This window comes from Polyodon spathula, chromosome 6 (genome assembly GCF_017654505.1).
Source record: "Polyodon spathula isolate WHYD16114869_AA chromosome 6, ASM1765450v1, whole genome shotgun sequence".
Lineage (NCBI taxonomy): Eukaryota > Metazoa > Chordata > Actinopteri > Acipenseriformes > Polyodontidae > Polyodon > Polyodon spathula.
In genome coordinates, this window is record NC_054539.1 from 9,941,368 (window position 1) to 9,965,456 (window position 24,089).

General features: G+C 36.4%; 1 protein-coding gene across 15 annotated transcripts in view; it reads right to left on the minus strand.

The window, feature by feature from the left end:
• The window catches only part of LOC121316827 (regulating synaptic membrane exocytosis protein 1-like), a 127,817-nt gene that overhangs the window by 7,933 nt on the left and 95,795 nt on the right, over nucleotides 1-24,089 (minus strand). For 13 of the 15 annotated variants that reach the window (XM_041252058.1, XM_041252056.1, XM_041252063.1 and 10 more), the window contains 2 exons: nucleotides 23,345-23,505; nucleotides 10,732-10,976 (listed from right to left, as the gene is read on the minus strand). In XM_041252058.1, the coding sequence (XP_041107992.1) occupies nucleotides 10,732-10,976; nucleotides 23,345-23,505 (406 nt within the window). Of the gene's footprint in view, nucleotides 1-10,731; nucleotides 10,977-22,804; nucleotides 22,956-23,344; nucleotides 23,506-24,089 lie in introns of those variants that run through there. The other 2 variants (XM_041252057.1, XM_041252069.1) reach the window with 2 other exon arrangements.

Sequence of the window (24,089 nt, forward strand, 5' to 3'; positions counted from 1 at the left end):
CAAAAGGGTGGCTGTTAATCAACCTTCTGGTATAGCCATCAGACCACAACCCTGTTTACTGCAACTCAAAACTTAGGAATGACAAACAGACTTAATTGTACAAACTGCACTGAAGCTCTTCACAACAGTTCTGGTGTCATTGAACATACACATCTGTGTTTCAGAATAAAATAAAAAAAAAACAGAAATACAATTCTGTCTTCCAGCAGAAGTGTTCAACTGCCTCTGTTTTTAGGCACTCGTCACTTTGTTTAATTTTGTATTGCTTTGCCTAACGTAGTACTCACTGGTGCTGAGCTATAAAGCTAGGAGATCTTTTAAATTAAATTGTTAAATTCTTCAACTTCATGGCTCTTTGATGCTTAGTGCATAGATGAATGGGTTATCACAGAGGGAAGAATAAGACAATTCCAGTAGCTAATTGCTACACTGATAATAGTCTCTACTAAAGGGTACCAAGATGTTAAACACAAAGGACAATTAATTACCAACTATATATCAATACCTGCTTGTTAAACCAACAAATCAGCATGAAGTTTTTAACATCTACTCTCATGTAATGGAAATCATTCTAAAACAAAATTGCCAAAATGGGGTTTAATAGGTCAATTAAAAACAAAAATATGCAGAGACAAAAGGCACTTCACAGGGTGTTTAAAAGGGACCAAGAACCAAGTACACAGAAAAAGTACTTGGAACTGCAAACACAAGTAAAAAAGAATTTTTTCAATATCATAACAGCAAAAGAACATTCAAGGAGGAAGTAAAATGTCTAAGAGATACAAATGGCAAAATCATAGATTAAGAGAAAAAAATAGGAAATAAATCAAATGATTACTTTTCACAAGTTTTTACAAAGAAGGACTGTGGCAGGCTGGCGAGTGGATAGAGGCCCAGAGACAGACTGCAGTTCAAAAAAATAACTATTTTATTATAAATAAACAAAAATAAAGTGCACAAGGGCAAAATAACAGATACTCAAACACAAATAAAGCAAAAACAAAACTCACAAAAATAAAGTCTCCAGGCTGGGCAATGCCTTCACTGGATTTAGAAAATTCAAAAACCACAAAACAAACACCAACCTGCTTCCTCAGCTCCCTCTCCCTAAATGAGAAGCAGAGGCCTCCTTTTATATCAGGTGGCTGGGCGCTGATTGATCGTTAATCAACCTAATCAACTAATCAACCCCAGCCACCTGAACATAATAAACCCAGGCAGGTAGGGGAAGTTAACCCCATCCCTGCCAATTTCTAAAGAGCAGAGCTTTGCTCTGCCACAAGGACATGGACAACATGGTCAACCTGTTCCTTTCCAGTTTTAAATAACTTTAGCATAACAGAGGCAGAAGTGTTAAAGGGACTAGGAGCTCTTAAAATAAACCAATCCCCTGGGCCGGATGAGATCCTCCCAATAGTATTCAAAGAAATGAAAGAAGTTATTTATAAACCGCTAACCAAGATCATGCAACAGTCTCTTGAGACAGGGGTTGTACTGACAGACTGGAGAATTGCAAATGTAATGCCAATCCACAAAAAAGGAGACAAAACCAAACCAGGTAACTATAGACCAATAAGCCTGACTTCTAGTATACATAAACATATGGAAACTATAATAAGATCAAAAATGGAAAATTACCTATATGGTAGCAGTATCCTGGGAGATAGTCAGCATGGTTTCAGGAAAGGGAGATCGTGTCTAACTAACCTGCTTGATATTTTTGAGGATGCAATATCGTCTTTGGATAATTGCAAAGCATATGACATGGTTTATTTATATTTCCAGAAAGCTTTTGACAAAGTCCCGCATAAAAGATTAATTCTCAAACTGAACGCAGCAGGGATCCAAGGAAATGCATGTACATGGATTAGGGAGTGGTTAACAAGTAGAAAACAGAAAGTACTGATTAGAGAAGAAACCTCAAAATGGAGAGAGGTAACCAGTGGTGTACCACAGGGGTCAGTATTAGGTCCTTTGCTCTTCCTAATCTACATTAATGACTTAGATTCTGGTATATTAAGCAAACTTGTTAAATTTGCAGACAACACAAAAATAGGAGGAGTGGCAAACACCGTTGCAGCAGCAAAGGTCATTCAAAATGATCTAGACAAGATTCAGAACTGGGCAGACACATGGCAAATGACATTTAATTTTTAGAAAAAAGTGTAAGGTGCATGCAGGCAATATAAATGTACATTATAAATACCATATGCGAGATACTGAAAATGAAGAAGGAACCTATGAAAAAGATCTAGGAGTTTATGTTAACTCAGAAATGTCTTCATCTAGACAATGTGGGGAAGCTATAAAAAAGGTCAACAAAATGCTTGCATATATATTGAAAAGTGTTGAATTTAAATCAAGGGAAGTAATGTTAAAACTGTACAATGCATTAGTAAGACCTCATCTAGAATATTGTGTTCAGTTCTGGTCACCTCGCTACAAAAAGGATATTGCAACTCTAGAAAGACTGTAAAGAAGAGCAACCAGAATTGTCCTGGGTTTAAAAGGCATGTCATATGCGAACAGGCTAAAAAAATGTGATTGAATTTATTCACCCTTGAACAAAGCAGATTACGAGGCGATCGGATTCAAGCATTCAAAATTCTAAAAGGTATTGACAATGTCGACCTAGGATACTTTTTCGACCTGAAAAAAGAAACAAGGACCAGGGGTCACAAATGGAGATTAGATAAAGGGGCATTCAGAACAGAAAATAGGAGGCACTTTTTTACACAGAGAATTATGAGTCTGGAACCAGTAGTGTTGTAGAAGCTGACACCCTGGGATCCTTCAAGAAGCTGCTTGATGAGATTCTGGGATCAATAAGCTACTAACAAGCCAAATTAGCAAGATGGGCTGAATAGCATCCTCTCGTTTGTAAACTTTCTTATGTTCTTATGTTCTTATTCCCCTGTGTGGGGGGAAATATTGTTCACTGAGCAACAAACAACCCTTTTGTTTGCTGTAATAAAACAGATGTATTTCAATTGATGGAGTAACATCTCTAATTCAAAAGGGGGTATCTTCATCAATGAGCCAAATGCATCAGGGCATGTTAGAGGGTTATATGCATATATAGTGCTACCCCATTATAAGACGGTTGTCGGGGTTCATAATTGGAGACCATGTTATTTGTGTTTCGTCTTATAATGAATATTGGCGTTTTTGTACCCGAAATAATTTACAACGGATAAATTAATATTGTAGCGTACAGTGGAAAATGAAGAAAGGAGACACACACAATTTTGCAGGTACTTGAATCCATGGTTTATTGGGACAATTATTCCGGGCCCCTGTCAGCCTGGGCCACACCAAAAACAACAATCAGACTTGCACATTCACACAGCAGCATGTCTGACTCAGCTGTCAGCTTACCCGGACGGCAATAAAACCCAATGTTTGTGGGTCAAATTGCATTGTGGGGAAAATGGGAGCCATGACCTTACAGTGTTATAACTGATTCCGCACTATAACGGGATAGCACTGTGTGTGTGTGTGTGTGTGTGTGTGTGTGTGTCACAGATATATATATATAGTAATATATATATATATATATATATATATATATATATATATATATATATATATCTTGAACCAACAGCAGCAGACTTAACTGTCGATGGAAGTCTCCATTTGATATTTTCTGCTCAGTTTCACAGAGCAAATCAAGCCGGTTGCTCAGTACATTTTCATGATATCGTTTAGTTGACAACTGTAAAAACTAATTGCCTGCTACAAACTGACATGATAAACTAGGAATTAATTGAATTAAAAATACCTCTTCAAAATGACAGAGTGAGCTCTTCAAGGCTCAAGGCTGTCTAAAGTATGTGAGTTGGGAACAAGGTTATTTAATAAAGTCCTGGGTTTTTAATATTTCAAATACTGTAATTATTTGCAAATAAGTGTAACATTATTACATTTAGGACAGAGTATTCTCTAAAAATAATACTAATACAAAATCTCAGTGACATACATAAACTGCAGTTCTGTAAAAAAAATTCTGTCTCGCTCAGCTAAACAAACAAAAAGCAAGATTTGCTGGCACTAAGTGATCAACAATGAGAAGATGGGAATTCGTTGTTAGGGTTGGTCTCCATTCTGTCTTGTTTCTTTTCCAATAGCAGATAAAGCTGAGGGCTCTAATATTATGAGGCGAAGGGTCTTATTTTGAAGCAATATTGAAGTTTGCCTCCAGATTTTAGTTTTTTGTAAAGGAATAAAACTATTTTAACATTATAAAACTAACAAGGAACATTTCTGAGCTTATATAGGGAATACTGAACAAAGCTTAACTTACTGTTCTTTTGTTTTTGTTTTTTTTAGCACAGACACTGCTCAGGACAAATGTCACATCAGAAAAAAAAATTTCTATTATTATTTGCTAAACTAAATGTGATCCCCCCCCCCCCCCCCAAGAGTGCTTTGAAACCACTGTGCTCTAGTCACAGTGCTGTAGTCGAGTCCTCAAACCTGAAGTTAGAGTTCGTGTCCAAGTTTCAAGTGTCGAGTCGAGTCCGAGTAATTATACATTATTTTTTTGCAAACTTAAATAACGCTAAAAAGAAAAAGTAATTTGCGAGAGGTCCACCACAAAGTTACACAAGTAAAAAAAATGTACATGACCAAACGTATTGCATATGATAAATATTTGTATGCTATTTTCTTAATGGTTGAAAAATATGACAAATTATGATGTAAAAGACTGGAAAATATGATAAATTCAATTTTTTTAAAATTGACAGACTGAAAACAGCATAACATACCATATTTGAATAGGCACGTCCCTGCTTTATTAGTGAAAGTTGTTTAGGCATGCGCAAGCAAACACAGTGTGCTGAGTACCACCACACCACACAAAAAAAAATATATACTGTGTTCTTAAATAGTAAATGTAGTACTATTTGTATTATTTGTTTTGAAAAACAGAAACGTTATGTTTCACTTTACAACATTGTACTTCAGTTCATTTGATTTCAGATCATGTATTTTTTATCTTTTCTCGTTTACACAAAAACATCATGTTTATGTATTTCCCAGTGGCGGCTGGTGGCCAACATTTTTGGGTATTCACACCTCAGAGCAGGTGAGGGGGTGGGGTCTAGGGGGCCAGCCTCAGTGGCAGAAGCGCTGTCTTGCCTGACACGGCTATCAATAAGATTTAAAAAATTATATAAAATATTAACAAAATAATATTAAATTAATTCATATCCAGTACACTGTATAATACATTAAATAACAGATTACTCTGAACAGGCAGTAGTTGTCAGTAACAAAAAAATAAAAAGATATATATTACAGCAAGATATTACTGAGCTTAATAAAGCACTGTGAAGGGTTGCAGCCTCGGGAGAAAAAGGGATAGACGGAGCAAAATAATGGCAGATTAAAACTGTGAAAAGAACGGTGTTGAACAAATAAGACAAATAATATTAATTTAAAGTTAGACTTTTAGAATTTTATTTTAATATTTGAACAGTTTAAATGTTTTCTGTCTTCCTGCAAAGTGACACACTATGCAAGACTGAAGAGACAAAGTCGTGCTGCTCGTATTTATAGGCTTTGTTGTCTTGGCACATGCGCCCTGGTCGCCCGATCTCTGTGTTTGCGCACCGGCTGCGCTCCATCCAGACATTTTTAAACCAATCATAGCCAGTCCTGGCTGATGGCTGGCTGCTACTGCACATGTGCACGGCAGATTTGGGCGCTCACATTTGTCAGCGAGCACATGCTGGCTTCAGCCCATTAAACAGATGGGATGAACGGCATTGTTGATGTGACACACGTGACAGGGGGAATGAAACGCACATCACCCAGAAGAAGAAAAGCGCAATTCATTAATAACAGACTGGGGGATCAGTGAGAAAGCGAACACTGTTAACCGGACACCCCTGGTATTTCCCCTTTGTGTAGGTTCATGATGGAACAAAAACATGAAGTTCACACAAAGACAGATTTCAAGGTTGAAGCTGCACAGCGTATTGTGAATGTGTTGTTCCCGCATCCATAATAAATCATTTTCATTTAGGTAAATTCAGTGGTGTTAAGTTATTTTGGCATTCTTTTTTTGCTGTCAATCAGTCCTCCTGTCCTATCAGACTGATATATCTGCCTGTTTGCTGGTAAGCAGTGTTTGACTGAATTTGCCAGATGAATTAATTGCCGTTGCTTGCAAACAGTGATGGTGTTTGCAGGGAACGAGTGGAGATTAGAAGCAAAGCACATAATATTTAAACATACAGCGACTTTTCGATATGAATTAAAGGGTACACAAGGACCTTTTTATTTTATGGTGTTACATGTTCCCATGTGTTGCTACAACTAGTTACGTAAGGTGTGTATATTGTTTTTATATATATTATATTTTGGGTGGGCTTTTATTGTGCACAGGTTTCCTAGTAACTGTAATATTACTTGTGCAATACAAAATTTAAAAAAAGGACCCGTCTAAATATATCCGAGTCACAGAGCTTAAATGTTCCAATGCGAGTCCCAGTCCCACAAAGTCTAGTCCGAGTCCCGGAGTCGAGTCCTACAAGTCTGCCGTTTTAGTAAGATTACATAACTGAAGGAGTTACAGTGTTGTACTTACCTGTGTCCAGAAACCCCAGAGTAAAATGCTTTGCAGGAAACTAGAACTACCGTGAACAACTCAGAATGTTAAACTGGTCGTACCATACCATACAGTTTGATACATCTTTCACAAATCTTGCTACACAGGCTACGCAGTTTTGAAATAAGCACACGTTATAGAAAACCATGATGTCTGGTGCTAAACTAAAGTATTTCACTCAATAGGAAAATCGGATATGGTAAACCAAAGGGTTTTCTCCCAGTATAGCAGCAGATGTCCTGCTTAAAAATACATGTTAGTTATAACTGCACATTTAAAACCTATATTGGAAATGGATGTGTATGACAGGTAAAACGTATGGCACCATTTTGGAAGCTACAGCTACAGCCAATTTAATTTAAGTGCTCCTACATGCTTTGTATTATTAACCATTTTATTTAGATATTATTGTATTATAGTACATTATAGCAGTAAAACGCTTAGTAAATCTAGTCTGGTAAGTCAATCAATGTACAGTATTAGTTGCACAATAGCTTCCTACTAAGCCAATAGTGTATCCAATGTTCCCAAAAGCAGGCTATTTTTGTGCAATGATTCATTCTTTCAGCTGGGAATGGTGATGCTTTATGACAGGTCGGTCAATCCTGCACATTATCAAGGTACAGACAGAGATGAACAAATAACTTTAGCTTCCTATCCCAATCTTGTCTCTTTGACAGAAGGGCTTTTAGCCTTTTCCTTGAAATTACCCCCTGCATCTTGTATTAGAATGCATTTTTTCAATTCTGCCTCTTAATGTGTGGTACAATTTCTAATGTCATTTTTGTACAGTTTGCTTAGAAGTAGTATGCAATAAATTACGTCATGTCTATTTTTTTCAATGTAATCACTGTTGTCTGCAGCAGTTTAAATGTACTGATTAGTAGACGCCAATACAGACCATGACAACAACGACCAGGCTATTTTATCCTTGTCTCTGTCGAATGCTCCAGCAGCACAAGAAAAGCTGAGACTCATGTAAATAGATAATAGCCACAGCCAGAAAACCTAGTTGTACTGGTCATTCTTGGAACCCGGAGGAGGGCAGAGTGACATTTATTGCTATATTCAGGTTTTCAAATTATGATGGCTCTGCTAAACTCCCTCGGAAGCTGGTGACTGTTTTGAATTCAGTAATTGATATTATTGTAAGAACGAGAGCCGCTTTCTTTTTCATCAAATACTTTGGGGGTAAGTTTTAAATTGCTAAAAGGAGGAATAGTTTCCCAGTTTAGCTACATGTTAAAAATACCAGTGCATCTGTTAAAACCATACACAATAAGTAAAACAAGGACTGTAGTTAAATGGGTGTTGTGGAAACAAGGAAACTGATAGTTATACTGCTCAATACCAGAGCCTAAGCTTGTTTTTGTCTAGTGATGGTCACGTGTTTATTACTGATCCATGTCTGTTTTAATAAACTTTTTAAAAGAAACTGTTGGCAGACAAGCTTTCATGTTAAACCATATATAGATGAATTTAGCATTTCATTTATTTCTCACTGGACAGAATACCTTTTCTGAACATTGTAAAGTTCTTAAATTCTTGAAAATGATATCCTTCAAATCTGTACTGAATCCAGCTGAAGAATGATTGAATAGAATTTGAATTTCAAAAAATGATTTCAAGAAAAACAAAGGAAAGTTTTTATTAACGTGACTTAGCAACCTACTGACTAAGAAGTCGCTGCAGATGTAATCAGAGCATGTATATGAGATTCAGTTTTCTGAAAACTAAATTTGAATGTTTGTTTTCTAATAGCAAAACGTTCATGTTAACATGACTCGGAACAGTTAATCCAATGTTTTCCAAAACTGATATTCTTCAATATATATACTGTATACAGCACAATCATTAACAAGAAGCTGCAAACCGATTCTGGCACAGCACAGCCTACCTTTTAATAAGCAGAGAAACCCTGACTGGAATGATTACTAGTACGGGTCACGGCTTATCTCGTTAAACCATTCCGCACAGCTCAGAATGTGACATTACACACTCAATAAGGTCTGCAAAACACAAATCTTCCTTCTGTAGAAAATCCCCAGGGTATGAGCACAAAGTAGCCCCACCACTTTTTTCAATCGATTTGAAGATATATCTGGAGCCGTAGTACAGTCTTAAAGCAAAACATGCCAGTCCAGATCACTACAAGATTAATTGATTGTCTCATAACCATAGGAAAACTATTACAGGTTCGAATAATTGTACAATTTCAGCTTTGCCTTTTAAATTATTAAATGTATATCTCCAAGACGTGTGACTTACTGTACATTGATTATTAATGTGTTGTTGTCTCTCTGGCTTTCAATGAAATCTGGGATAATTAGGTGTTATTCTGGTTAAAGGAAGGCACGGCATGCTCAAATAAAGACTCTCATGATTAGATTTGAATGACTCCCATCAGAATGCACTGATTTTAGTTAAATTGGATAAATTGATTGCTTTATTACAAGAAACCAAGCTATTTAATTATTCAAAAACATATATATATATATATATATATATATATATATATATATATATATATATATATATATATATATATATATATATATATATAAACTTTCAAGAGTTAAGGTGCACAAAGTACAACATAAGTACCAAAGTATGTATGTATTTATGTTGTACTTTGTACTTTGTGCACCTTTAGTACTACTTTAAAAGTTTTTATTTTTAATATTCTAGTTTGCATTGCAGTTAAATCTTATATCATTAGTCAGACAAATAAGTTTGGTCATATACCAGTTTACAAATATTAAATGGGTACTATAACAAATAATTATTCACTATGAATTCCACATGAATTCCTATTATATCATTCCTATTATATCACAGATAATTCATTATACTTTGCCATGAAGAAGCTCACAAACTGAAAGAATGTAAAGACCCTGTTTGTTGTTACAATAAGAACATCTAATGTATGGTAACTACATAAATATTCATATTAATCCCCAAGTCAAACATTACTTCACCACATAAAGCCATCTGACGCGTGGAACTTAACTGTATTACAATATCAAACGCCATTTACCTAAAAACAGTGAACCAATTACAATATTTACTCACATTATTTATCCAAGTGACAGCTTGCCTTTGGTACAGAGTGCTTTGTGGGATGCTTGTTGAAATGCAAGACCCAGCCAAGGCAAAGTTCTACAGTACCTCGTATTATCTCCTTCTTACAAAAGAAAGAGTTCCTTTAGGCAACATACATCTAATAGGCTTTTAAGTTTTGTGCAACGAGAATCAAGGGTCTGAGATCTGAAGGGGTGGCCTTTCAAGGAGCTTATCCCTGTCTGCCTTTACACACTGAAAACCTTTTACATTTTCCACAGCTTGTTTTATTCAGAAATAATCATTGTCTGATTCTCTTCTTATCATCGCGAGCTAACAAAAAAAAGGTTATACAAAGGTTAGCCCCTCAAAAAATAAAATTACTTTATTACTGATAGCCCATTTCATTGTCAGGTGTCACTTTTAACATAGAAACTTGTTAGCCTCACTGATGGAACTGTTAGACAGTTTAGTACTCAAAAACGTAGAAACACCATGAGGTAAAATCTTCAAATGACATCATGTGTGCCACGTAGACCACGGGTTGGTGGTTTGATAATTTGCCTGTGTACGGACCACATACAAACTATCAGTGGGGGGAAGTTCCAAGTTCAACTACTATTTTTTTTTATTATTGTCATATATATATATATTATATATATATATATATATATATATATATATATATATATATATATATATATATATATATATATATAATGACAATTTTTATTTTCATTAAGAGCCATTCAAAATGACTTATTCTAGGGTAATCTTTCTGTAAGTTACTGAAATAATTAATTTCTTGAAAAGATGCAATAACAAAATGGTTTTGGAAAAGCTGATCAAAACCGAGAACAACAGAAACATAACACATTTTGATAACCTTAAAGCACCAGAACAACCATTACAGAAACCTATTGACACAGAAGCAGTGGAATATCAATAGCACTTTATCGGTAGAAGATATTAATCCTGACCACCAGCAGTTTAAAAAAACAAGTAAAAAGTAACAACTATTCATCTCGGCATCTTAAAATGAGCATGAGGCCTACCTTTTTGGATGAGCTGAGATGTGCTTCGACTCTTCCGCGATGGCAGGCCGACAATCGCCACCACTCGGGCACTCAGGCTGGAGCGCCGCTTCTTCCCTCCTGTCCCCACTGTCCCGATGGCTGTGTCCGACTGGCTGCCGTCGTTCCTCTCCAGGTTGTACATCTCCCCACTCACGCTTGTGCTCTTCGTCATGTTCCCCCCCGAATTCCGCATCTGTCTGCTGTACATTTTAGAAGTAAATGCACTGTTTGCATCAAAATAAACAGGGAATGAAAAAAAAAGACAAGACGTAATTTTATAGTATAATTGGAATAAAAAGCCTGGTTCATGCCCACCCATGCAGGGCACCGTTGTTGCCACTCTCTGGTTCACTGAGGTCAGCCCTGTGGGACAGCATGCGCTCAAGTTGTATAGGTATGTTCACTATAATCACTCCTCTGTGATTTGTCCCAGATGCCCAGGGACAACTGGTAGTGACTGGTTTTGCTGTATATGCCTTTTGAATTGTCTTAGTGAAAATACAAGCCTACCAAACTGTAAAAGCCATAGACATATCACTCAGCAAATCATGTAATTGTAAACATGCCATCAAACTGTCTTGGATAAACTTAATACAGTATGTTGCATTATCAAAACTAATAATGACGGGGAACTGTAATTTTCACAGCAGATCATCAACTGAGAAAAAAAAAAAAAACATTTTCTGAACAAATTTATTGATACAAATTTTATAATGCGGTGTGGTTGTTAATGTTGAATCCATCAAAGCTCCTTTACTTTTTTGATTATATTGCATAAACTCAAACCAATTTTCAGCAACTATACAATTTGTGTAAAGCAAGCTTTTTATATCTCAAGGAGATAGCTTTATTCAAGTTTATTAGAAACTTTCTTTTGAACTGTACTGTGCAATCAGTGGCACACTATGCATGCTTATATAAATAGACTTTGAGTTTGCAATTACCATACTAATTATTAAGCCTATTATAGAGGATATGAATTGTAATTACTGTGTCCTTTTATTATTATGTTTTTAGTACCACTCTTGTATCTACATACACAAAGTCTAGCAATGTCAATGTCTCAGCAACTAACTACATATCTTTTGCTGAACACTCTGTAGTATATCCATGACAACAACATCCAGACAGGAATTTTATTTTTAAGAAGGACGATTAATATTTACATTAACAAAACAGACCTCTTTTCTTCAAATACAGCAACTTTCACAGTTTATAGTAGACGTGGAACATGACAAACACATTTCTGGCTAATTATACACACCCAAGTCATAAGTACTACCTGCTTGTAAAAAACAGGTTTCTCTTACTGTGGGAAATAAGACAAATGTGAGATATATGTTTATCTCAACATTTTATTTCTATGTATTTTTTTCTGTGTTAACAGCCTGATACCAGCTAACCAGAAAGCCTTTAACATGACAATTTGATCCACAAGACCTTGCCATCTGTGGCAACAAGAATATAGATTAAGTTAGCTATTAAAAGTGAACTATTAAAAAACAAACCTTTTTTTCTTTGTTATGGATATGACTTGTTCATAGGGCCAGATTCATTAAGGTCTACACACTAAAACATAAAACTGTCATTAAGCTACAGAAAGAAACAGCTTTGATTCTGGAAGGAGCTGTGTAGTATCCTGGTAATTGTATTATTTTATTCTACAATGTACCTTTAGTCTTTGCTCTAATGATACAGAAACTGCATACAGAGACTGCGATATATCTGGCCCATAGTCCTCTAATGTAATTGTAAGCCTTGTCCACTTCAGAGGAGCTGTCCTTCAGCACCGCTGGACCACTTACAGTATATTGTACCATTACTCACTAAACTTTCAATCACTACTGCAAAAAGTACATGTTATTGCCTGTACAGTTAAACAGCCTTCCAATCACAGTGCCCTTTTTTTCATTATACTGAACTTGTCATACGAGTAGCTATGAATCTGTTGAAATATATTGGTCCAAAATCAAAAATATACATTACATCACCGCTACATGTGTGTAATATTTAAGTTGGCATTATTAGTAATTATATTGTGACCAGGTTGTTAGATACACATTATAATAACCTAAATAAAGGGTAAGCAATAAAGAGACAACATTCTTATTAACAGGTAAACACATTTAATGGAGGAGTGGTTAGTAAGTGCACTTAATATTAAACACAGACAAGACACTGACAGGCACAGAAACACTGATGTGGAGCTGACATGACTGTGAATAAACAACACATCACATTAAAATGGCAGAATTACCAGGACATTCAGTTTTTTTAAGGCACATTAAACTATTCAAAAACGATCAGCTGTTAAAAAAAAAAAAGGCAGGAGCGCTATCTAGTGAAATGAATTCAAAACAAAACAAAACACAGACTCACCTATCTGGTTTCTGTAGCTAAATCATCCACTGCATTGAAAGCCAAGATTAAGACTGGATTGATATGTCATTTGAGATTATTCAAGTAACAGATTCAGAGACATGCATTCCCTGACAGATTCCTGCCTTGCCTGTATCCTCGTGCTGCCTTCAACGTTGCCAAGAGTGCAGCTTCTTCTAGTCACAGTGAGTGAGCAGCTCCATGAAGGCTTTAACTCCTAATGCCTCTTACAGCACCACTGACCTTTAACTTGAGCTAACTGGTTCAGTTGCATTTCCCTATTACCACATGCAGAATTACGTTGTGGTTCTCAGCCCCTTGTGGCACTCTCTAACAACAAGGTGTCTCATGAATTCTAATTCTGGCGCTCCCTACATATTTTACAGTTGTGTAAGAGATACAGGGGTCTACACAATTGGTCTAAACAGCTGAGGATCGAATTACCATCAGCATTTGAACGATTAAAATATGAAAGATTTTTTTTTTGCATACTTTATGCACAGAACTAAAGAGACTAACAAAACTGATTTTCATTTCCTTGGGGCATTTATTAATTATTTAAAAAGTGGCAGTACTTATACAATGTAATAAACCCACAGTGTGTAGCAGGATTCCAATTGATCAAATACACAGATGTGGTACAAGTTATGTACGCAACAAAAACATTGTATATTTTTAGCAAAATTATTCTTAAATTAATAGAAATTATCTTTTATGATTAAAGTTTTACAGCACATTCTACTATATATGTATGTATGTAATGTAATAATTAATTATGTAATGTAAACCATTCATTTATCTGCACCTGTCTTTTTCTTTCTCTTAAAGTAATCAAGCTTTGATGTCACAACAAACATGCAACTGGCATTACAAATGCTACACAATCTCTTGTGATGGTTCTTTGGGTTATGGATCAGTTGCTGCCTATCCTTCATACTTTCACCACGTGCGCTTCTGGTGGTGATGCTGGCAGTATCTATTTTTCCAACTCTGTCCCAGAGGGATCCTGCGGCTACTTCCTCAATATCCAAACTGGAGGGCCTGTTAGTAGGCTGTTCCCTGGGTTTGGGCAATGGTTTGTGATCTGCTGCTACTCCCTCTGGGCCTGACAGAATGTTAGATCCCACAGACATATCTGTGCGGCCTGCAGTCCTCTACACTGCCTGTACTCATACAGCTGTCACACAGAATGTGCCGAATGAATGATGAACTGTGACTCAAAACAAAAGGAAAACGGGGAAACAGCTACATGAAAAAAGACAAACCAACCCAGAAAGGGAGGATAACACAAAACAACATGTGCTTAAAAAAAAAACAAAAAAACTAAAAACAAAAAAACTTGCATTTGAAAGGAGAACAAACACAAACAAATTAGAAAATGTATTTTTAGTTGTGTTAGTGTGACTCATTCAGGGTTAATTGCAGTGTATCAATTGTCCCAATTGCAGTAAATTATCCACACAGTGCCACCGATGGTAACATGTTGAATTTTACGTTGGAAAACAGTGCCTATGTGTGGAGGCATGATGTCAGGGTCTTAAAGGGGAAGTTTAAACCAATCGTTTAAAATGGTCTGCACAGCACGTAACTGGCACAATGCAGTGGATCCAGAGTTTTAAGCAACAGCAAAAAACATGCTATTCAATATACAAATAAATTATAAAGGAAAGTTACACCCACACTTCCTAATCTTTAAATTACAAATAAAAAAAGAAACCTAGAAAATGAAATGACTGTGGCTGGGCAAATCCCTGCCTGAAGAAAATGTGTTGGTGGCTGGCAGGGATAGGCTTAATTTCAGTCCCTGCCAGATAAATGTGTGTGGGTGTAATTGGTTTATTTAAAAACTGTGTGTTTTGCAACCGGTAAACACCTTAGCTGTCCGGTTTTATACTTTAGGGTTATTTCTTTAAAAAGTTTTGTTAGCACTCTAGGTGGGAGTTAGGCTTTTGTTTGTTTTGTCTTGGTTTGTCTTTTATTTCTGTAATTAATAAAAACACCTCAGTCTTGTGTCTGGGTCTTCTGCGAAAGGGCTATCGAACCTTTAAATAAAGTGCAATCTTTCATAGTGCTAAACAACTAACTTTGAAGAGTGCTTGTCACTGAACTTCCTAAAATTCATTAAGAATATCTACCCTTTGTATTTGTATTTTGACTCAGTGGCTAGTATGAGATATACAAACAAGATGCAGTGAACCTTGATAAATACATATTTTCAGGTCATGGAACACAAAAAACAAAGGTTTGCTTTTAACCAACATGAAAATGAACATTATAAAATAGTGTGCTTTGGTATCAAGGACATGCATCCTTTACCTTGGTAGTTATTTCTGGAGTGCTCTAGGGATCAGCTTCCAAGGCAACACTGCACCCTAAAAGCAAACTGCAGTCTTATTTTATGTATGAAGTGGCAATAAAAAAGGCCCACGATACCAAAGTGAAGTTTCAGAAGTTGAGTGTTTAAGTACAGAACATACTAAAAAGCAGTGCAGAATTTAAAACTAAAATTTCATAAGTTGGGGCTGTGGTTTTGTTTCTTTTTTAAATGGAAAGATAAATAACATCATGTATTAGTAAGAACCAATTGCAGGAAGGAGCAGTTCAAATTCGGATTTGTTTCTTGTTAGTTTACTACCTTTGAATGTATTTATTTACAGAAAAAGGGGTCAATCCCTGCTGTGAAATTGGATCCTTGACTCGGTGCGGTGGAGTATTGTGGCGAGGTGCCCCGCCCCTGTGCGTATTTGTGTTTATGTTTTATGTGGTGTGTATGTATTGGTGCATGGAGTGTGGGTTATGCAACACGTTTAAAATGTATATTTGTATTTAGGCACAGGGATTGCACAATCACTTCACGTGTAGTTTAAAAATGTATATTGGCATATGAGCATGGGGGTATCTGTGTGTGTGTGTGTGTGTGTGTGGAATAATGGTTGACAGGAAGGAAGTTAAAATCCTCCATGCAAAAAAACGTAACGTGGGAATGTGGCTGGAAAGTGAATAAGTGATTAAATGATTAATTAAAGCTCCAGCCTCAGGTGTATAAATAGGATGATCATGAGTCGCGAGACAAGAGTCAATATCAGAAAGCAATTGCTACCCATGCTGATTCACACCAGCACGGTACTTGTTTGGTTTCGTGTCTGTTTTGTATTTGTCTGTTTATTTTGGCTAAAGTGGCTTTCGTTTTGTGTAAGTGTTTGCATTTACCCCAGTACTGTCGATTCTCTTACTGGCCTGATGTCACCCATCAAGGCAATCTTGTCACAAGTACATACAAATGGGGGGGGGGGGGGGGGGGGTTTGGGGGTCTACATCTTGATACGGCGATCCTCAAAATGACAATTCTCCCGATTAGGTGATAATATATTCATTTGTAGCACCTGACTTAAGAACATGATGTTGCAGTGAATGCATTTGCAAGGGCAGAATATTTAGGTGCTTCAACCGACTTGTTTTTAAACAGACACACAGGGTCGTTTGCAGCATGTCACAACAACTAGCTCCTAATATTTCTGCAGGACGATAAATTTGTCTGTCTTGTAATCCCAACTAATTAATCATAGCTTGTCAACACAAGCCTTTAAACAACAGTTCCCGAATACACTTGCAATGTGAGTACAATTAGAGCTAGAGACAACAATAGCTACCTTGTGCATAAAGGTTTTCATTATTTATTCTTTAATGAAAAAAAAAAAAACACTGCATTGCAGCAAAGCTTTGTTTAAATTTAGCTTTACAAGCATTTTACAGGCGAACTGTGCTGTACGAAGCGAGCCCCAGCAATTCTAAAATAGCCCTGTTACTTCAGAGGACTCAATTATTATCACCCGAATGGCAGCGGCAGTATTATCTGAAGGGCCTGTCTAATGTACTACATTATGTTACACAAAACTTACATAGATGAAAGTGAAAAATAAGTAAATAGAATACAGTATAAGTTACAATATTCTACTGATCTTGGTTTCTTTATTAACTATATTCAACTACTGTATATCTTAATAGATCTATATTCATATATCACTTGGTCACAGTATTCTTTAAATGTTTTGATCACTGCTGTTTTTTTCAGTAATTTGTTTACCACAATTTGTACAATGTTAATAATGGAGCTCAACATAACTCTGAAGAACTCAATCATAAAGCATTAGCATGCTGGTCAATTAATTGCAGTTGAATGTTTTTCTTTTTCTTTTAAATTCAGACCAACAGTATATCTTTAGCGTCAATGCGCACACGGATTAGTAGTTGACTGGCATGTGTACATCAGATTCCTCCAAGTTGAGCATAACTAACCCAAAGTATGTGGTTCCACTTTCCAATTTGGAACAGCTACTGTATTTTATTCATCTCAGAGCAACACTAAAGAATATAGTTTGTTAATATATTGCTACTCAGAGACAATCACCAGTGAGGCTTTAAACCAGATAAATCAAGCAACAGTCATGACTGCTTAAAGTTGATTAATGCCTTTTACACATGTTGAAGTTATTGAAGCAATGTGAAACATGTCACCGTTCAAAAAGTATAACTTACTGTCCTCATTACTGCACTATTTACAGGGACCCAGACTTTTCACTTTACCCCAGTATGATTTTCTTTGCCGTTTTTTAAAGTTTAATAATAATAATAATAATAAATAATAATAATAATAATAATAATAATAATAATAATAATAATAATAATCTGTTAACAGGGGTATTACTACCAGTAAAATGTGTGTGGTTTTGTGGGGACAAACAAACAAATAGCTGTAGGAACCAAACCCAGCAGTCAAACCCATGCCTCAATTTTAGCCAGATTCCAAGTGATGCCACTTTTCATTTAGTTACATTCCTCTACCTTCCCAGTGTGCTAATGCTTTGTTCTTTGTGAAAATGTTGCTGTGTATTATTTCTATGTATTGATAAAGTTCAAACGATATACTAGATATGTGTTTCTTTCTTACTGTTTCACACCCTGTCATGTCTTATTCTAAATAAATATGATTTGACGACTGAGATAGCCTCAAGAAAATGTAATGTGATTTCAAAACGTACCAAACAAAGCAAATCTGCGTGTTTTGAGCACATGACTAAAATACATTAAACCAAGTTCAGCACAACATCACCTGAGATCTGCTGCAATGATTTTCACAAACCTGCCAGGACATATTAAAAATAATGAAGTGTGATCTGTGACTGTGTCCCTGAGACATTTCTGTACCGATGCTGGCTACTGCTGAAGCTGTCACATGAACAAGGCTACCATTTCCCCCATGTGTTACTATATTCAACAGGCCTTCAGTGTTTAAGCAGTCCTGGCTAGCCACACTGCCTGCCGGGAAACACCTATGCTTCGTCGCCATGCTGTCAAATCAAGTTAATTTCAGTACGCTGCCTGACTACACTAATGACCCATAAAATGCAGCACTACTAAAGGCTGGTTGAAATTAAAATGCATTATGTACCGATAATGACATAACCAAAGCATTGAGCAGTCAAAGCAAAGTCCCGATCATTCCATACTTCTGGGTTACATGATAACATACTTAGTTTCATAACCCCAATTAGCACTTTCCAATGTTACACTAAGACAGTATGCTAATCACAATTAAAAATTCGGCTCACTTTGTTACTATTATTGGACTCGACAAACTATTTTAAACACCACATCTGGCTGTGTAGAAAATATTATTATTAACTGTATAAGTGATCATTCCATGTACTTATCATGTGTCCACCATTTTACTTTAGATTAGACCAAGGTTCCAATAGTTTTTGACCTCGACGAGTCACCTTATATATATATATATATATATATATATATATATATATATATATATATATATATATATATATATATATACACACACACACATACAGTGCCTTGCAAAAGTATTCAGACCCCTGACCAATTCTCTCATATTACTGACTTACAAATGGTACATTGAAATTTCGTTCTGTTCGATATTTTTTTTTAAAACACTTAAACTCAAAATCAATTATTGTAAGGTGACATTGGTTTTATGCTGGGAAATATTTTTATATATACATACATACAGTACCAGTCAAAAGTTTGAGTACACCTGCTTGAAACCAGGTTTTTCATGATTATCTATGCTTTTAACTGTATAAACCTATCTATAAACATTTAATATTTCATTATATGATACGTGTACTTATATAAGCTGATAAGCATAAGTGAATTGCATTAAAAAATTTAATTTTTAAATGAAAATGTAAATCTTGTCAATTTCAATGAAATGGTCACCCAAAGCAAGGGGATTTCATTCTGAAGCCCAAGTCAGTTAAAAGTCTGAAATGTGTATAACACGGTGTTAGAACACTAGCCTAAGTATAAAAGTGTCTTTGTTAGATGTTCTCTGAGTTAACTAGCATGTTAACTAATTAACCTTTTGTCACCAATTATTGTTAACAGGTGAGGGTCCATGATTACTATAAATATAGGTAGCATAGGCAGAAGTTTGTCATTCCTGAATATAACGGAGCAGAAAATGGCAAAATACACTCAGTTAAGCAAAGAAAAAATACAGTCTGTAATTAGTTTAAGAAATGAAGGTAAGTCTTTAAGACAAATCACAAGAACCATGCAAGTGTCTGTAATTGCTGTGGCCAAGACCATCAAACGATTTGAAGAAACTGGCACTCATGAGGACCGAACAAGTTCAGGCAGGCCAAGGGTGACCTTAGAATCAGAGAACAAGTTCTTTCGAGTCACAAGTCTGTCAAGCATGGAGGAGGCAGTGTCATGGTCTGGGGTTGCTTTGCTGGTGACAGAGTTGGTGATCTTTACCAAGTCCATTGGCAAGCTCAACCAGCATGGCTATCATAGCATACTTCAGAGGCAAGCCATTCCATCAGGATTACGGCTAGTTGGGCAGTCCTTCATTCTTCAGCAAGATAATGACCCGAAACACACCTCAAAGTTGTGCAAGAACTATCTCGTGAAGAAGGAAAGTGAAGGACAACTCAATCTAATGACCTGGCCTGCCCAGTCTCCAGATCTCAATCCCATAGAACTTGTATATCTCTGGGAATTGCTGCAGAAGTGCTGGGAAGACATGTCGGATGATTTCCTGCTGAAACTTGTTAACCGAATGCCTCGTGTTTATGAGGCTGTTATTAAGGCAAAGGGTGGCTATTTTGAGGAATCCAAGATTTAGAGACAATTTTCAATTTTCTTGAACATTCATTTGATACTCCTTATGTTTTGTTTTGTATATTGTAACATGTGTTTTCATTTTCAAGTATTTACAGAAACGTATACGACGTAAAACATTGCCAATTATGAAAAAAACCTAGTTTCCAGCAAGCGTACTCAAATATATATATATATATATATATATATATATATATATATATATATATATATATATATATATATATACACACACACACACACACACACACATACACACACACACACAAGTCTGATTTCAAACCATTTCTATTCAAGATATGAAAGGGTTATGTCAATCCTAGTGGCATACACAGTTATTATTAATATTATTACTTGTTTATTTAGCAGACGTCTGTATCCAGGGCGACTTACAGAGACTAGGGTGTGTGAACTTTGCATCAGCTGCAGAGTCACTTACAACAACGTCTCACCCGAACGACGGAGCACAAGGAGGTTTAAGTGACTTGCTCGGGGTCACACACCGAGTCATTGGATGAACCGGGATTTAAACCAGGGACTTCCTGGTAACAAGCCCCTTTATTTTAGCCACTGGCCTACACAGCCTCCTAATTACACAGTTTCTTATAAAGGCCTTGTTATGTTCCTATAACATGGTATTGCTGTTGTCGGTTGTTATTATTCAAATTAATAATAACATCCTTTAATAAAGTCACAGGTACAGCATTGATAGTTTACATTGGATTCTAACACGACACTTTCCATTCTTAAGAATCAGCTATGAGTCCTGCTTTTGATCAGAAGTATGACAAACTGTACTGTATGTGGTATTTATATATTTGAAAACTGCAGGGTTATAAATAATGATTCACAATATTGCAGTTAGAGATATGCAGTGCCTATAGTAAGTATTCACCTCCCTTGGACGTTTTCACAGTTTGTTGTGTTACAACCTGAAATCTTGATGCATTTAAATGTTTTTTTTTTCCTTTGAGTTACACAACCTACTCAACAATTTGAAGAGGCAAGAGAATGTTTATTGTGAAACAACAGTTAATGAAAAATAAGTATTCACCCCCCTGAGTCAATACTTGGTAAAACCACCTTTGGCAGCAATTACAGCTGTGAGTCTTTTGGGGTAAGTCTCTACCGGGTTTGCACATCCGGATCATGCAATATTCGCCCATTCTTCTTGGCAAAATTGTTCAAGCTCTGTCAAGTTGGATGGGGATTGTTGGTGGACAGCAATCTTTAAGTCTTGCCACAGATTCTCAATCGGATTCAAGTCTGGGTTTTGACTGGGTCACTCTAGGACATTCACTTTCTTGTTTTTAAGCCACTCCAGTGTTGCTTTGGTTGTGTGCTTGGGGTCATTGTCCTGCTGAAAGGTGAATCTCCATCCCAGTCTCAGGTCTTTTGCAGACTGAAGCAGGTTTTCCTCAAGGACTTGCCTGTACGTAGCTCCATCCATTTTGCCTTCTACCCTGACAAGCTTCCCAGTCCCTGTCAATGAAAAGCATCCCCCTAGCATGATGCTGCCACCACCATGCTTCACAGTAGGGATGGTGTTACCTGGGTGATGTACGGTGTTGGGTTTGCACCAATTTTTGTTTCATCGGACCACAAAAGTTTTTGTCACATCTTTTCAGAGTTTCCCACATGCCTTTTTGCAAATTCCAAGCGGGATTTTACAAAGACTTTTTTTTTCAGAAATGGCTTCCTTCTTGCCAGTCTTCCATACAGGCCAGATTTATGGAGTACCTCAGCTATTGTTGACACATGGACAGTTTCTCCCATCTCAGGCATAGAACACTGTAGGTCTTTCAGAGTTGTCATTGACCTCTTGGTGACTTCTCTAACCAATGCCCTTCTTACCCGGCTGCTCAGTTTGGCAGGACAGCCTGCTCTAAGCAGATTGTGGATGGTGCCATATACCTTCCATTTCTTAATGATCGACTTGAATGTGATCCAAGGGATACTCAATGCCTTTGAAATCTTTTTAAACGCCATCCCCTGATCTGTGCCTTTCCACAACTTTATCCCAGAGTTGTTTTGAAAGCTCCTTGGTCTTCATGGTAGTATAATTTCTTTGAATGCACTACCCAACTGTGGGACCTTACAGGTGTATTTAATCTGAAATCATGTGAACCACTTTTATTGCACACTCCCACGAATATTGATCTAATGAAGACTTTTCAGGTTTTTTATTTTTAATTGATTTGTTTTTTCACCCCCCCCCCCCCCCCCCCCTCCATTTTTTCACACATTGAAAGTAGGTTGTGTAAATGAAAGGGAAAAATCCCATTTAAATACATCAACATTTCAGGTTGTAACACAACAAACTGTGAAAACGCCCAAGGGGGGTGAATACTTCTTATAGGGACTGTAAAACGAATCCTGAATAATGAATACATGTCAAATTACAATGGGACTTAGCAGGAGGGAGCAGTGCAGGTTGGTGGTTCAGTTCAGTCAGTGGTACAGGGAGGAAGACACTGGGGTGAGGCAACAGGGCATGACGGCTGACCTTTACCTCAAGTCACCAGTGAGTGAATGCCACCTCCTCCTCAGGTCTTCTGCAGAACACTTCTTTACTGAGTTTTCGTGCTTTTCCTCTACTTTCTCATTTAACTCCCATGATATCCTCCTCTCTTCTTTCTCCTCACCTTTGTAGCTTTCTAATGACTTTGACCTTTTCACAGCACAGAATATGCAGGCATGCAATTTTAAACAAATAAATAAAAAATGCAAATAAAATTATACACAAAAATAATATATAACGGAATAGACTAAAGGCATTTCATCACTACCATCACCAGTAACTGCTTGATTCATCTCAACAGATATAAGTTCAATATCCTTGGGAATATTACTGAACAGCTGTATTACTTAAAAGTTGATACTAATAATCAGATTTACATTTACAGTAGAAAAGCAAAAAAAAAGTAAAAAGCAAAACTAAAATGTCAAGTCATTTCAAGAACAATAATAATAATAATAATAATAATAATAATAATAATGTGACTGATTTGCTTCTGCATGTATTCTAAGGCAGCTCTCTGGCAGGACTTACCTGACTCTGCCTCGGGGACGCTCGGATTGCACTGACATGTAGCTTGTGCTACTGAGGCGAGAGGTACTGCTGATATGAGAAATAGCTGAAACATCGCTGATATCACTGTCCGAGGATCTAGTGGACACATTGTCACAACTCCTGCGCTGTTCTTTATATAACTGATGGAGAGGGGGAAATAAAATATAAAAATAACATGAATATTGGTCTACATTTATTATATAGCAGGGAGAGTTAACCATTCTATTGTTCAGTATCACACAATGAAATAGAAAATGTCATGCAGGTATGACCAGTTCTAGAAGGTGGCCATTTTCAGGTGGTCTAAATGTATGAAAATGACTGAATCTGTACCAGCTACTGTCATTTTTAATATATAACCTGCACCCATTTCTGTGTGCTATTGATTACGTGTTGCATGTATATACAGGGTGTTCAGTATAATATAATATTGTATATACTATGCTATGGCGTTTCTTGATAAAGAACTATATAACAGGTTGATGGTGTCTAAGAGATGAAACGCAATGCAACTTAGACATGCATTATGCACACATTATGTGCACACTATGCACAACATATTATGTATAATCTGAAAAGTGAAATGGTAAACAAAAAAGAGGTTTTAATTTGTGTGATACTGCTACTACTGCTACTAATAATAATAATAATAATAATAATAATAATAATAATAATAATAATAATAATAATACTACTACTACTACTACTACTACTAATAATATAT